This window comes from Piliocolobus tephrosceles, chromosome 9, assembly GCF_002776525.5.
Source record: "Piliocolobus tephrosceles isolate RC106 chromosome 9, ASM277652v3, whole genome shotgun sequence".
In the NCBI taxonomy this organism is placed as follows: domain Eukaryota; kingdom Metazoa; phylum Chordata; class Mammalia; order Primates; family Cercopithecidae; genus Piliocolobus; species Piliocolobus tephrosceles.
In genome coordinates, this window is record NC_045442.1 from 59,253,727 (window position 1) to 59,271,094 (window position 17,368).

At 36.8% G+C, this 17,368-nt stretch overlaps 1 protein-coding gene across 6 annotated transcripts in view; it reads right to left on the reverse strand.

Annotated features, from left to right (window-relative positions):
- Nucleotides 1–17,368, reverse strand: part of JMJD1C (jumonji domain containing 1C) — a 367,699-nt gene that overhangs the window by 50,192 nt on the left and 300,139 nt on the right. For 3 of the 6 annotated variants that reach the window (XM_023205126.3, XM_023205123.2, XM_023205122.3), the window contains 2 exons: nt 2,740–2,845; nt 68–192 (listed from right to left, as the gene is read on the reverse strand). Coding sequence is in view for 4 of the 6 variants with exons in the window: in XM_023205123.2 (XP_023060891.1) it covers nt 68–192; nt 2,740–2,746 (132 nt within the window). In the remaining 2 variants the exon portion in view is untranslated. The remainder of the gene's footprint in view (nt 1–67; nt 193–2,739; nt 2,846–17,368) is intronic. The other 3 variants (XM_023205127.2, XM_031936177.1, XM_023205124.3) reach the window with 1 other exon arrangement.

Below are 17,368 nucleotides of genomic sequence, written 5' to 3' on the forward strand. Positions count from 1 at the left end.
TATTTTGGGGGGCACAGACGATCTGAACTTCTAAAATCTCTACAAAAATATCAGTCGAACTATTTACCTGATCATTCATAACGATCATGGTGCGGGTGAAGAGATCATGATGAGTAATTATGCCAGTAAACCACTGGGTGGCAGAGTCTTGTCTATATACTCTCACTCTGTATCCATTTAAGGAATAAGGACCTTTAAAAAAACACAAGAAAAAGAAATATCTTAAATGAAGACATTTTCATTTAATAACTGCCTTTTAGAAGAAACATGAGCTAGTGTATAATAGTAATATATCCAACTATCAGTTTTCAAAAAAATGTTTTAGAAATAAATAAATATCCTTTCAAATGAATCATTCTGAAGTTACTATATACACTGCACTAGACCTACATACTTCCTGATTCAACAGAAATAAAATAAGAGAGAAGGAAGGTTTCTAGGATCACAAGTTAATAAGAGAACAGTTCAAAATGCAAAGTTACAATAGCGTAGAATGCAGTAAGGTCACAAAGCTACTTAGTAAGATTGCGGAAGTTGACTTACATGGTTGAAATAGAAAGGTTAACTTGCAACTTGATGTTTGTTTGAGTCTTCCAGTTGCCAAAACTTTACCATAAACAACTACAAATTTTGATTTGCTATTAACAGCCAGGAAAAGCTGCTTAAAAAAGAGATTGGCTAAGTGAATTTATACATACAGCACTAAAAATTTTTAACAAAATATGGTACACTTTTGTAAAACTCACTTTTTCAAAGGATATTCTTGTATAGATATCCATTAGAAAATTTAAAAATTAAATATTAAAGATATTTACAGATATTCAGATATGTCTAATAAAACAAGTCACTCTACAGAAGAGGATACTGAGATGAAAATGATCTTTAATTCACAGTTATTAAAACGGTATCAAATACTTTAACAAAGAACTGAAAGGGAAAAAACTGCTATACCTTAATAATTTACAAAGTGCTTTCAAAATTTTCAAGTGCTTATTTACTTCTCTCTCTTAAGTATTGCTAGCCCTTTTACAAAAATCAAGAAAGTGAGAGGTTGACAGATTAGGTAAAACTTTAAGTCAAAGATCTGGGACTGAATTTATTTTTCTGATGTTCTTTCTTCTACAGTTACAACAGATTCAACAATTAATCCTTTGCCAGCTTTAAAAATATATATATAAATCAATGAACTGTAGAAAGTATTCCATGTGACCTGTAAATTAAATACGTTTATCTAGAGAAAAGTAAAGATGTTGACTGGCTATAATTTAAGGGAGGTGATGCGTAAACACTGTTTAGTAGCCATATGAATTATATAAACTTCAGTCTTTTCTAACTATTGAAGAATAAGACTTTGTATTACTTTTTCTAAATAATATAGGACATGCTTACAGAGTAATTTCAAATATGATCAGTTTTCAATTCCCATTAACAAACAATTTACACTGGTTTGTTCCCACTACTTAACATAGGTTAGAGTCAGCCTCACACAATTCTGCATAGAAAGAATAGGGACTATACTGCCCCTTAATCTTTTCTCCTCTAAGGATACAATGCAGAAACAAAATATTATTTTTATACAATTTGCCTGGTTTCTTCAACAAATTAATTGCAAGGAAAGGGAACAAAAAGAGTAACAAAGGGGATGTACCAAACAATCACCATGTGTGGACCTTTTCGGAATCCCTTGATTTTAAAAAAACAAATCAAACCTGTTAAAATATTTGACATTTGTGAGACAAATGAAAACTTGAAATACCTACTATTTAAAATTTAAAAACTATTACTTTTTTCAGAATAATGTTCCAGCATTGTTTTGTTTTTTAAAATGGATAGAATAGGGTGATGTCTGAAATTTGATAGAAGGGGGGTATGGACAACACAGGATCAGCCAAGATTTGATAGTTATTGGGGCTGGGAGATAGGTGAAGGAAAGTTCACTGAAATATTCTATTTTTGTGTGTGTTTGAAATTCTACAAAGAAAGTTTAAAGAATATTTAACCTAGGAAGAATTAAATATGTAGATGATCCACTACTGTACATGCCCATATAAAGCAAACAGCTTTGGGATTCTCTCTTGATGCTTAATGGCATGGAAGTTGACGGTTGAGATAAACATGGGAATTTAACAATAAAATTCCATTCACAAAGACATTCGACAACTGTTCATGCCATATTGTCTCACTTCCCATTCAATTTCCAAAAAACCTGTATTTACAATACATGATTTTACTGACAGAAATGGGCATTGCTAAAAATTATCAAACCCCACTGGTTCGAAGGTCACATGTTTTAACATAGTAAACAAAGGAAATAAAAGACTAGTAAATTTCTGAAAAAGGTGCACTGATGAAATAGGCCATCTTTTACCAGATACGAAGAATATTCTTCAAAGGAAATAAACGGTGACTGTGGGCAACCCTCTACTGCAAACAATGCTTCCTTCTCCAGGAAAGACACACCTACAGAATTCCATAATATGCAGTTTTCTGTCAACAAAACACCTGTGTGTGTATGTAATTTCATGACAGGCATTTAGCTCAAATAAGTTAATAAACTCATGAAATTATCAACTTTCTATGAAAATTATTATGACTCTGTTATTATTTTCCTGGATATACATAACTCAAAATATTGGACTGGGCCTTCTATTTATATTGCACACAATTGAATAACCAAAACCAAATATGATAAGTTGCCTAGATCCAAAAAACTTTAATGCATAACTTCAAAATAGTTACCTTGCATAAAAATCTCCTGAACCTTTTGTTCCTTTACCCAGACTTTCACTTCCTCGTGAAGCTGCGGGTTGTCCCTGAGAACTGGGTTTAGGCTGTCTATGTCGTCCTAGAATTATAGATTAAAAGAAAGGTCCATGTTACGCTCTCCTACCATTAATGTTACAGACTTTCCCTCCTATACGTTCTAAGGACTGAAGAAAATTCCTTCGATCTAAAAGTACCAAAAACACAAATTCATGAGTTATAGTTCATTGGCAACTGTATAACAAAAAAGCGTAAGAAATTAATCTGTGGTAATATTTGACCCTTGACAACAATGTCCTAAAGTCAAAATCTGAAATTAATGTGTTTTCTAACTTTTAAAGTATAGCCTTATTCAAGTCATTTTTTTTTTTTTTTTTTTGAGACGGAGTCTCGCTCTGTCGCCCACACTGGAGTGCAGTGGCCGGATCTCGGCTCACTGCAAGCTCCACCTCCCGGGTTCACGCCATTCTCCTGCCTCAGCCTCCTGAGTAGCTGGGACTACAGGCGCCCGCCACCACGTCCAGCTAGTTTTTTTTTTTTTGTATTTTTTAGTAGAGATGGGGTTTCACCGTGTTAGCCAGGATGGTCTCGATCTCCTGACCTCGTGATCTGCCCGTCTCGGCCTCTCAAAGTGCTGGGATTACAGGCTTGAGCCACCGCGCCCGGCTCAAGTCATCTTTTTAAGGGATTCACTATTGGAAGCAATATACAAATCAAATAACATCAGGTCATTTAAGGGTGTTGGCGGAAGAACTGAGGTGAACATTTTAATGCCGATATATACACAGATGACTTACTGACCTTCCCATAATACTTAACCTCTAGAGTTTGAAACTACTTTTATTCTGTTCTAATTTAAATGTCATCAAATTAAGTTCTACTTACAGTCATCTGACCAGTAATTTTACTGCTAAAATTTTTATTTCTTGAAACTAGCGCCAAAACATCCAGACAATCAAAAATACATTACTGATGGTATTACTCTCATAACAGGGTGGATCTAGACATAGAAACAACTGATTCTCTCTCATTGGAGATGTGAATCACACAATCACATGATTTCCCACAATTTGCTGGTCTCCCACTGGACTCTGACATTCTGTTCTCTCTCTCTCTCAAAGTACCTCTGCTGCTCCTGCATTTGAGATCAGCTGCAGTAACACGAGAGTAGCTGGGAAGAATAACAGACCAGCACTGTCAAATGGCAGCTATTTTAAAAGTGGACAGGAAGGGCTGGGTGCAGTGACTCATGCCTGTAATCCCAGCAACTTTTGGAGGCCGAGGTGGGCGGATCACGAGGTCAGGAGATCGAGACCATCCTGACTAACACGGCGAAACCCTGTCTCTACAAAAATACAAAAAAATTAGCTGGGTGTGGTGGCAGGTGCCTGTAGTCCCAGCTATTCGGGAGGCTGAGGCAGGAGAATGGTGCGAACTCAGCAGGTGGAGCTTGCAGTGAGCCGAGATCACTCCACTGCACTCCAGCCTGGGTGACAGAGCGAGACTCCGTCTCAAAAAAAAAAAAACATAAAAAAGTGGACAGGCAGATCATGGAAACCAGTGAATAGAAAAGAGCTAAACTAAGTGAACTATATCTGATGAATAAAAAACATTTTGGCAACTTCGAAAAGCCAAAAGGCGGCTGAAGTGTAAAAAATAAAAAAGGACTCCTAATCAAGTAGGTCATACTTCACTCTTCAAAGTCTATCCAGGTATAATGTTTCCTTCTCATACTGCTTTTAAGGCACTACTCTGTATTTTTAGAGTAATATTGTGGTAAATATTCTATCTGATATGTACTTAAACATAGTGAAAGCCAACAGGACAAAGTAAGGGCCTTCAAATTAACTATGTTCCTTGGAAAATATATAGAAGCACTGCTTTATAGCAGAAAAAAATACTAGAATGAAAAAATGTCATACAAATAAATAAGTAGGCAAAATCTGTCATTTTGGGAGGGAAAAAATGGGCATTAACATGTCTTTCTTTACTTTGCAAAGGAACTTTCTAGCAATCTCTCTTCTCTGCACCCCCTCAATAATACAATAATTGTATTATTGTACGTACAATAATTATTGTACGTACAATAATTTCTAGTCTTAGAAATCCTATCAGACTCTAACCCTCTTAATGCACATCAGCTGACAGTCTAGTCTAGAACAAACAGAACACAGGAAACTTTTTTTTTTTTTTCTTTTTGAGATGGAATTTTGCTCTTGTTGCCCAGGCTGGAGTGCAATGGCGTGGTCTCCGCTCACTGCAACCTCTGCCTCCCAGGTTCAAATGATTCTCCTGTCTCAGTCTCCCAAGTAGCTAGGGTTACAGGCTCATGCCACCATGCCTGGCTAATTTTTGTATTTTTAGTAGAGACGGGGTTTCATCATACTGGTTAGGCTGGTCTCGAACTCCTGACCTCAGGGTAATCTGCCTGCCTCGGCCTCCCAAAGTATTGGTATTATAGGTGTGAGCCACCACACCAGGCCCATAGAAAACTATTTTACAAGGAAAACCATTACTAATTTCAGACATCTCTGACAGCAAGTTCTTTTAAAATTTCTGTCACTTTAAAACTTCCATACATAAATATCCATAAACCTTTTCCATAATATAGGGAATTATAAACTGTTTTTTCTGTGCTGTTTTATTTTCAGAGACACAGTCTCACTCTTGCCCAGCCTGTAGTGTAATGGGCACGATCTTGACTCACTGCAATCTTCGCCTCCCAAGTTCAAGCGATTCTCCTGCCTCAGCTTCCTGTGTAGCTGGGATTACAGGTGAATGCCACCACACACAACTAATTTGTGTATTTTTAGTAGAGACAGGGTTTCACCATGTTGACCAGGCTGGTCCAAACTCCTGGACTCAAGCGATCTGCCCACCTTGGCCTCCCAAAGTGCGGGGATTACAGGTGTAAGCCACCACGCCTGGCTATAAACTGTTTTTAAAGAAGCACTGCCAAAACCTTGCAGACAAGTACAGTTTATATAACCAGTTGACTGTGTTGAAATTTTACAACTTATAACTCTTTTATTTATATCTTATTTATTCAACAGGTTAAAATAATGGGCTGTAAAACCAGCTGCCTATGTTGAAATTTTACAAGTTATACCTACTAGGATATATAATCTATTTCTTCAACATTTATTTATAAATATTTTTTGTTTTGTTTTGAGACGGAGTCTCACTCTGTCGCCCAGGCTGGAGTGCAGTGGTGCAATCTTGGTTCACTGCAACCTCCGCTTCCTGTGTTCAAGAGATTCTCCTGCCTCAGCCTCCTGAGTACCTGGGATTACAGGTGCCCACCACCATGCCTGGCTAATGTTTTATATTTTTAGTAGAGACGGGATTTCGCCATGTTGGTCAGGCTGGTCTCAAACTCCTGACCTCTTGATCCACCTGCCTCGGCCTCTCAATGGGATTATAAGCATGAGCCTCTGCATCCAGCCTTATAAATATTTTTTCAACAGGTTAAAATAATGGGCTGTATTTTCAAGATCATTAAACAACATACAAATATTTTTCCAACAATAAACTATTAATTTTCTAGTGGAAATAGAAGAATACCATTAAAAACTGTTAATTTGAGTCCCTCTACTGATACGACTTTATGTTAGTTCAAACTCTGGTCTCTCAATCTCCTCATCTATAAAGGAGAATTACTAATATTTCCCTCTTTTTCTATCTTAATAAATGTTTTAATAAGATTTTTTCTTATGTACAAAAATTAGCTTTCTTAAAACATCTAATTCTGAATTATGACATTTGAGTACTGAATGATGTGAACTACTTGGTTAATTAAAACCCACAAAAAGTATCCCAATGCACTGCCTGATTTATGACAGCATTGTTGTTGCTGAACTGCTCCCCTTCGTCTACATATAGTACTCTGTAAGTTACAGGAATTTCTGTTACATCATCATTCCTATTTTAAAGAGGATTGTTAAAGGTTAAATGAGTAAATCTTGTAACAAAGTCAATTAGTTTTTTTTTTTAAATATATTTACTGACGAGTAATTTTGTACAGGTGCTCAATGTTAGATACAATCAACAAGGCTGACTTACAGATAAGATAAATTAAGGGTCTGGAATTACAAACTAGCTATAAATATCCACTGTCTTGCACAGAATTTAAAAGGTCTTCAGCTGTGCCTTGAGCTTGTATGAGATTAAAAATCCACTTAATGGGCCGAGATCACACCACTGCACTCTAGCCTAGCAACAGAGTGAGATTCTCTCTCAAAAAAAAAAAAAAAAAAATCCACTTAATGGCACAGTCTTCACATTTCACACTTTAAAGACAGTAAGTAGTTACCTATATATAGTTTTTATCTTGAATAACTAATACCTATTAATTTTTCAAATACAAGTCACCTTGCTAAGTGAAGAGACAGGACCCTCTGTGAACCTCTCCTCCTGCATAAACTGTATCCTATTTGAGCTACCAGTTATAACCTCCAGCAAATGACAAATGGAAAAAAATCAGTTCACTAAGATCTGCTTTATTAGAAACATATACAGAACACAGAAAAAGTTCAAAAAACATCTTAAATGAGGTTTGGGAGTACATCATTCACTTGTGTCTTGTTCCCCCTTTTGCAAAGATAGACATGAACTCTAATTGAACATTAGACACTTTAATGTACTGATACAGAAAAACAGCTAACATAAGACCAGGCACGGTGGCTCACACCTGTAATCCCAGCACTTTGGGAGGCCGAGGCAGGTGGATCACCTGAGATTAGGGGTTCATCCTGGCCAACATGGTGAAACCCTGTCTCTACTAAAAATACAAAAATTAGCCAGGGGTAGCAACACATGCCTGTGAATCCCAGCTAATGGGGAAGCTGAGACTGGAGGCCGGAGAATCACTTGAACCCGGGAGGCAGAGGATGTAGTGAGCTGAGATGGTGCCATTGCACTCCAGCCTGGGCAACAAGAGCAAGACTCCATCTCAAAAAACAAACAAACAAACAAACAAACAAACAAAAAACTAACCTAATGGTGCATTTACTATGGCAGAAACTGTGCTGGGTGCTTTCCATACAGTATCAATTGTTTTAACAACTTTGTGAGCTGAAATACATAGTATGTTTGGAGAGGCTCATGGTTACAAGCAGGAAGTGACAGAGCTGATATGTGAACCTAGTTCTGTGACTTCCAGGGCTCAGGTTCTTCTCCACCCCTGCCCGCCCCCCTCCCCTGTCCCCCGGCAACATACACTCTCTCTCATTAGCACAATCAAAAGAAATGAAAGCTTACTATCATTGCCTTTTAAATTTTGACATATTTCTTTATATGTAAGGGGTAAAAGGCAACATTATCTTATAAAATAAGACTGACTCAAAAGCAAAGAACTGAAAGACAATGGGTAGAAGATACCTTTCTATAAACTTCTAACACTGGTTATGTGACATTCCATATATAGAAACAGTCAAATACTCATCAAAGAGAGGAGACTTAGGGTGGCAAACTCATGCAATCTTATAATCAGAAAGTGTAAAAGAGAAGAAACATCACTTTGGTGATGTACCTTAGTCATGATCTACAAAATACCCAAATGCTGTTTTTTTTCTAGGTTAACACTGTGCTGAATGACTATGTGGATGATCAAAATGCAGGTATTTTTTCACGTGTACAGGAGGGAATAATGGGGCCAGGTGTGGTGGTTCACACCTATAATCCCAGCACTTCAAGGAAGCGTAAGTGGGAGGATCCCTTGAGTCCAGGAGCTCAAGACCAGCCTGAGCAACATGGCAAGATGCCATTGCTATAAAAAATTTAAATATCAGTCAGGCATGGTGGGGTGTGCACCTGTAGTCCCAACTACTCAGGAGGGTGAGGTGGGAGGATCACTTGAGCTCAGGAATTCAAGGCAGCAGTGACCTATAATTGTGCCTCTGCACTTCAGCCTGGGCGACAAAGCACGACCCTGTTTCAAAAAAATAAAATAAAATAAAAAGTTAAAATCAGGTGGGGTGCAGTGGCTCATGCCTGCAATCCCAGCACTCTGGGAAGCCGAGGCGGGTGGATCACCGGAGGTCACAAGTTCAAGACCAGTCTGACCAACATGGTGAAACCAAACCTCATCTTTACTAAAAAATACAAAAAAATGTATTTGGGTGTAGTGGCGCGCATCTGTAATCCCAGCTACTCCTAAGGCTGAGACAGGAGAATCCCTTGAACCTGGAAGGCAGAAGTTGCAGTGAGCCCAGATCGTGCCATTGCACTCCAGACTGGGTGGCAGAGTGAGACTCTCAAAGAAAAGGTTAAAATCAGGCTGGAATGTGTATTTTGACAGACTACTGTACTAATGTAATTTTAAGTGATTATGGACTTTCTATTTAATTCGAAAGAAAAAAATAACCATCTAGGTAGTATAAAATATAAGCTCAGAACACTAAAATATTCAGGTATGTCTGGTTAGATTTAATGATACCAGTATTATGAAAGTGTTAAAAATAAACAATAACTCATTTCCTAAGATAATAAGGCTGAGTGCTCCTTGCCAGCTCAAGAAATATATTCTTTATGTCACACACAGTCTCATTTGCTGACAAAAAAGCCAACAAAGGGTGGTTAGTTTTTAAGTGACAGAGAAGATTGGCTTAATAATGTAATAGATTTGCTCTAAAGTCTCAACTGATGTCTAGAGTAGCACTTTCATTTTAGGATATAAGAAGTATCACAAAACTGGAGCAGTTTCTCCTCCTTTGGACAATTTCTGATAGATAATGACTGAATGCTCACTTTCAAATTGATACTGATATGTGGCTTATTAATGGAATGATTTTCCCCTCTGCTATAAAACCCTTGACCTTTGTGGTAACATCCAGTGTGCTTTCTTAAATTCTATTCCATTACACAAATTTCTCCATAAAGACCATCTTTGATAGTATAAGAATTACCATAAAAGCAATTATTTTATATCCTGAATATCAGATTAGGTGATTGAACATGTTTTGCCACACCAGTTTCACCAGTCATAAATTCATGGTTTAGCAAAACTACAAATAGTCGCTTCTTCTTAGATTCCTGAGATTACTGGCCAACAGTTTTAAAACATGAATGTTAAGTCCACAAGAGTGACATTAATTTTTACCACACCGCATCTTTTTAATTTATAAAAGAATCCATTTTGTTAATAAGGATTTGCTGAGACAGGAAGTCTACGAAGTTTGAAAGTTGCTACAGGGGTGCTCAAAAGGCACAGCTGTCTATACCACATGTAGTTAACTACATGAAGGTGCCAGTGAAGGCTTTCATGTATTTTCATGATTTATAATAAGGGCTAGCAAACATTTTTTGTAAATGGCCAGAAAGTAAATACATTAGGCTTTGTGGGCCATACCATTTGTCATAACTACTCAACCCTGCTGTTACAGCAGAAAAGTAGCTTAAAAATACCATAAAAATAGATAAATGAATGAGCATGGCTATGTTCCAATAAATGTTTCTATATTAGCATTCTATGAAATTTGAATTTCACAGAATGTTTAGCTGTCATGACATATTCTTCTTTTCAGTTTTTTTCAACTGTTTAAAAATGTAAAAGTAACTGGACACACTGGCTTGTACCTCTAATCCTAGCTACTCAGGAGGCTGAGGTGGGAGGATCTCTTGAGCCCAGAAGTTCAAAGCTACAGTGAGGTATGATCACCATAGTCACTGTATTACACCCTGGGTGACAGAGGGAGATCCTGTCTCTAAAAAAGTAAAAAAGGAAAAGACAAAAACAAGAGGCAGGCTGGATTTAGCTTGTAGTTTGCCTTTTCCTGATTAAAAACAACAAAACAAAACAACCAATATGAAGCAAGATTAAAAACTTCTACATCATGTATCAAATACAATTTTAAATATACTAATGCAATTTGATCTAATTGACTGCAAACTCTTATTTCCACAAATGTTTGAATTATATACAATCATGAACACAGGAAATTAAATCAATACCAAATCCTTTTCACCAGTAAAGTCAAAAATATCTTAAGGTAAATATATTATTTAAACTTTCACAAGTAAATGAGTTTCCCTGATGTATTCTGGATAATGCTTAGCCTTCCAAATATAACAGTATACTTGATTTTCACGTAGATAATTTAAGAAAAATTATCTACTTTGCAAGAGAAGATTTCCTCCTTTAGGTCAATGACTATTACATACAGAGGTTGGAATCATCATCTTCTCTGGGCTCCCAAGTAAAGTAAAAATGAGTATATGCATTGAAAAGTAAGAGATATTATAGTCTTTACCTGATTTATTAAGGACACGAGAGATTAATCTCTTAAGCTGTCTACGTAGGGGTGTGTGTGTGTATGTGTGGGTGTGGGTATAAATATATATTTTTTTTAAAAAAAAACATATTAAAAGATTTCACATAATTAAAAGCAGGGGTAATGAAGTCTCTGTATACAAAATTCCATCATTTGATTAGTTGTGGTTAATTCTGATGTCTAGAATCCAGACTATCATTTAAACTAAAGCAATAAAATGTCTATCTTTCCAAAACATTATTAAACATAAAGATTCGGATGGGGCTACTCTGGGCACACTGCCTATAGGGTAGCCCTGCTCCACAAGGAGTAGTTTAAGAAAAAAAAAAATTGAGATGGTAGGAGGAAATAGGACAATTTATATTATACATGTAATTCTTTTCTCATTCATATAATCAAGAAGATCATATACAATATGCTTAGTCTTTCTAAATTATTTACATTCTGAAACTACATGAGATAAATTTAGTTTCTGAATAGAAGTGATGAAAGTAGTAAATACAATAAAACTCTATTTTCATTTACTATAACTGGAAATAGTCTAGAAATGGAAGTGACATTCAGAAAATCAGAATGATGTTTAGATTTTTTTTTTTTTTGGCTAAAAAAGGATTGTTGTACCAGGGGAAAACAGTAAACACCAACATTTTAATGTTATAATTATTACATTTTTGCTTTCAAATAATATTCTTTGCATTAGAGTTTTATCTTTATTTAGAAACAAAACAAAGTGATGAACGATTTTGATCCCACGCTGATCGAAAGAAAGCAATTTTAGTAAAAGGCTATTTTTAAAAATCTGAAATAGGTTTAGGTTTTTTTCCTAAAAATTAGCATGCTGGTAAGCATATTCATCAGATATTGAGGCCTAAGTGGAATTGGTAACTTGAAGTGAACCTTAAAGACAATGCCCAGGATGTCCATGGGCAAATCATTAAGTTTGTCTACACATAAAATGAAAATAAGCCAGGCACAGTGGCTCATGCCTATAATCCCAGGCATGGGAGGCTGAAGCGGGTGGATCACCTGAGGTCAGGAGTTCAAGACCAGCCTGGCCAACATGGTGAACCCTGTCTCTATTAAAAATACAAGAATTAGTCGGGCATGGTGGCACATGCCTGTAATCCCAGCTATTTGGGAGGCTGAGGCAGGAGAATAGGTTGGACCTGGGAGGCGGAGGTTGCAGTGAGCTGAGATTGAGCCACTGCACTCCAGTTTGGGCAACAGAGCAAAGACTCTGTTTCAAAAAAATACCACCACTTCTTTACACTGTACTTTTTACCAGTTTTGAATACCATTCGTTTTCACAGCATCAACATTTAATCATAAGAATTTAAGGACCATATTAACTTATATAATATGCAGAAGGCTCCACAAACATTACAGGATCTAAGAGCTAAATGTTTTGTCCATTTCATAAAACGATAACTGTAAATACAACTGGAGCTTTAAGAGCTTTAAGTTGCATTCACAATGGTAGTTATTTAAAGCCTGGCTCTATTAAAATTACAAAAACTTAGCTGGGTGTGGTGGCACACACTTGTAATCCCAGCTACTTGAGAGGCTGAGGCATGAGAATCACTTGAACCCAGCAAGTAGAAATTGCAGTGAGATAAGATCATGTTACTATACTCCAGCCTAGGTGACAGAGTGAGACTATCCCAAAAAACACAAAAAATAAAATTTGACCACCACATATTGCCACAACATTGTCTCCAAATGCTAGTGGAAGAAAGGAGGCTTTCTACCACATAAGGTTAAAGAAATGTTATTTCTAAGTATTTCTAACATAATTCTGAGTCTGTATTGTCAATTTTGGTGATGTGATTCTGTACAACACATAATATAATAAAATCTAAAAATTACCAGATTTATCATCATTGTTAAATTTTTAAGTTGTAGGCAGAATTTTAAATTATTATAATTTTTAAGGAACTTCTTGATTCTCTGTATACATTCCAAACACAAATATTTTAGAGCCAAGCACTTGGGACACTATTTACACACCAACGCCCCACCCAAAATACCTTAAACTATGCAAGCAAGACCTTAATGCATGCAAATCAGAATTAAGCTAGTAGTATGGGATTCACTCAACTGTGATCCTAAATTTCTGTGATTACTCTGATTTTCTAAATAAGATGGGTAAACTGTCAGTTTAGAGAACAAAACTGACTTCAATGGCAATTAAGCCTAGCTTTTTACAAAGCAAGCTTTAGAAGCAATGACTTATGCAATTAGCCTGGTGGTCTTAAGAATTTCTTGCCAAATACAACAGAAAACACTGATTAGTTATAGAAATCAATGAGCAAGCCTGAAATCTGCACAGAATCAAAAGGTGACAGGGCCTATACAGGAACTACAATTATATAAAACAAGGAAACAGGCCGGGTGCGGTGGCTCATGCCTGTAATTCCAGCACTTCGGGAGGCCAAGGTGGGCAGATCACTTGAAGTCAGGAGTTCAAGACCAGCCTGGGAAACATGGCGAAACCCCGTCTCCACTAAAAACACATAAATTAGCTGGACATGGTGGCATACACCTGTAATCCTAGCTACTTAGGAGGCTGAGACAGAAGAATCACTTGAACCCAGAAGGCGGAGGTTGCAGTGCGCCAATATTGTGTCATTGTATTCTAGCCTAGGCGACAGAGCAAGACTCCGTCTAAACAAAACAAAACAAAACAAAACAAGAAAATAGACTATCTCCTTTACACTTTTTTCTTCTAGATAGAGTCTTCCTCTTGTCACCCAGGCTGGAGTGCAATGGTGTGATCTCAGCTCACTGCAGCCTCCCTCTCCTGGGTTCAAGCGATTCTCCTGCCTCAGCCTCCCGAGTAGCTGGGATTACAGGCACTGCTACCATGCCCAGCTAATTTTTTATATTTTTAGTAGAGATGAGGTTTCACCATGTTGGCCAGGCTGGTCTCGAATTCCTGACCTCATGTAATCCACCTGCCTCAGCCTCCCAAAGTGCTGGAATTACATGCGTGAGCCACAGCACCTGGTCTCCTTTACCCTTAAGGGCTTATTTTCATACTGCTTCTTCTAAAGTTTTTTTTTTGTCATAGTCTTAACTATCATCTTCTCAATACATTATTATAATGTGAAGTCATCCCCTTTCTGGAACAAGTTCAGACACAAACAAGTTTGTGTCTTTTCAAAGTTGTCCTGATTAAAAAAACACTGATCTTTTAAAATTGTTTAAAAGTTTCAGAAAAGAAATTTTATTAAGCACATGAATGTTAAAAATTTTTTAAAACTGCATCTGGTCCTTTACAATGACGATATAATTTACCTTTATCTATGAAAAGAAATGAAAAATGTAAAACTGATACTGGTTAAAAATTCATTTCAGAGAATGAGTATAACTAAAACCTGCAGCTTGATACGAGAACATTAACTGTTACGAAGGAAAAACACTCCACAGTCCTAAGAAATCTACCTAGAAGTTTGCTGTTGCTATAAGCAACCCACTGTTATATATCTAGATATTTCAGGGATCTCTCCTTGGAACATTCATTTGGCATTGCTTGCAACTACTTATATCATTAATTACTAAGGAGGAAATGATAAAAGTTTAAGAGAAGTATATGTCATGAGAAATTATGAAAATGGTAAAAGGGTTCTGAATTTTAAAGCCTCAAGATTTTAACATTTTATGTACAAAGTTCTATGATGTTTCTATGGACTCATGATTTTTCAAATTGAAATAGGATTACATGAAATAACATTCCCGTGTCATTTTCATTACTTGGTATATATAAATTCACCATTAAATTAACTTCAAAGTTCACTTTCTGCTTACTTGTAAATTTTTCCTCTGTTCAAATTTTTGGCAAACCACAATTCTTGGGAACTCAAATGTTACTGCAAACTTCATTTAAAGTGAAAAAGAAAACTACAATGCTGTCTACTTCCACTGAATATTTTAAGTTATTCTCTCTCAGTTAATTTTGACATTCTGATCTAGAAAAGTGACTCTGACCTGAAGGCTTTCACAAAAAGTATCAATACAAAAACAAACAAGCAAACACACTACAATTTAATGAAATCTCAATGCTGAAAAGGTTGCCACAATTTTAGTTTAATCCTTTATCGTTAAAAATGTGTCCAATTAACCTGCATAAACTAAAATACTCAACTGAGCACCACTGTTTTCAAACTCTTTACAGCATATTAATAACTTGATTTACTTAATCATGTTTCCCTAAGGATAAAAGAGTATAGTCGTTTCAACTCTTAGAAAAGCACTGTCTGTAACACTAGCACTGATAAGACTTAAAAAATTTTTTTAACCTTCATGTCTAACAACACCCCAAAAAACAAATCTCAAATTATAGTCACATTAAAACATACCAGGCAAACAAAACAGAATTAATGATAAATACAAGGGCATTTTAATATAATTGTTTTCATTATATTTGTAAGAATTTATGTCCTGGAATTAAAATATGCCCCAAAGGAAATCTACTTGAGCAATGGGATATAGCTTTAAAAATATTTTATCTTGGTTCAAATGATCACAAATAGAATCATAGAAACATTCCTTTTACTTTTCCAACTAGAAAGATTTTACATACTATATATATATTATATATATCTCCATATATCCATATTATATCTCTCTCTCTCTCTCTCTCCATACACACACACACACCAGGATATATAACAGATATTAACAGTAATTTCTTTAGCTGAGTTATGAATAATCTACTTTGCTATGCTTTTATGTATTTTTATGGAAGTTTTTTATTTTGCAATGACCATGTTTTGCTTTTATAATGAGAAAAAGAAACTACATTTAAGATGAAAAAGACTGATGCCAACAATTTATTCATACTAATTTCCTTTGTTACAAAGTTTCAACAAAAAATGCAATATAATCTGATAGTTAAATATGATAAGCATACTCCATAGAAACTTAGCTAATTTAGAAATTTCATTGGTAATGACACAGAGTAAGTGAAAATACGTTTTGCATTCTTTTAAATACTCACATTAAAATATGGACTTAATCACTTGAGATCCAGAGTTACAAAAAGTCTAGCATGGGTAACATGACAGACTCTTGTTTAGAGTCTCTGGAAAACAAATGAAATATAATCCCAGCACTTTGGGAGGCTGACGCAGGCAAATCGCTGAGCCCAGAGTTTGAGACCAGCCTGGGCAATATGATGAGACCCCATTTCTATAAAAAATACAAAAATTAGGCAGGTTTGATGGTGCATGCCTGTAGTCCTAGCTACTTGAGAGGCTGAGGTGGGAGGATCACTTGAGCCTGGGAGGTTGAGGCTGCAGTGAGCCATGATCACACCACTGCACTCCAGCCTGATCAACAAAGAGAAATCCTGTCTAAAAAACAAACAAACAAACAAACAAACACAAAAACCCCAAAAACCCCTCCCTATCCTATAAAAAAACCTTTTAACACGTCAATACTTAAGTTTTTAGATTTGTTAGAAATGCCAGGCGTGGTGGCTCAAGCCTGTAATCCCAGCACTTTGGGAGGCCGAGACGGGTGGATCACGAGGTCAGGAGTTCGAGACCATCCTGGCTACCACCGTGAAACCCCGTCTCTACTAAAAAATACAAAAAGCTAGCTGGGTGAGGTGGCTGGCGCCTGTAGTCCCAGCTACTCGGGAGGCTGAGGCAGGAGAATGGCATAAACCCGGGAGGCGGAGCTTGCAGCGAGCTGAGATCCAGCCACTGCACTCCAGCCCGGGCGACAGAGCAAGACTCCGTCGCCAAAAAAAAAAAAACAAAAACAAAAACAAAAGATTTGCTAGAAATATTGTTAAAGGCCTATAAAAAGAATGAGTTATTTAATGCAATTTTAAGCTGGGCGTGGTGGTTCACGCCTGTAATCCTAGCACTTTGGGAGGCCAAGGCGGGTGGATCACTTGAGGTCAGGAGTTCAAGACTAACCTAGGAAACATAGTGAGACCTTCATTTAAAATAATAATAATAAAATTAAATTAAAAAGCTATTCTATTAGTATGACATTGATTGTATCAGGTATTACTCAATGAAATTCCTTTTTTTTTTTTTTTTTTGAGACGGAGCCTTGCTGTGTCACCCAGGCTGGAGTGCAGGAGGGCAATCTCGGCTCACTGCAAGCTCTGCCTCCCGGATTCACGCCATTCTCCTGCCTCAGCCTCCCAAGTAGCTGGGACTACAGGTGCCCGCCACCTCACCCGGCTAGTTTTTTGTATTTTTTAGTATAGACGTGTTAGCCAGGATGGTCTTGATCTCCTGACTTCGTGATCTGCCTGTCTCGGCCTCCCAAAGTGCTGGGATTACAGGCTTGAGCCACCGCGCCCAGCCTACTCAATG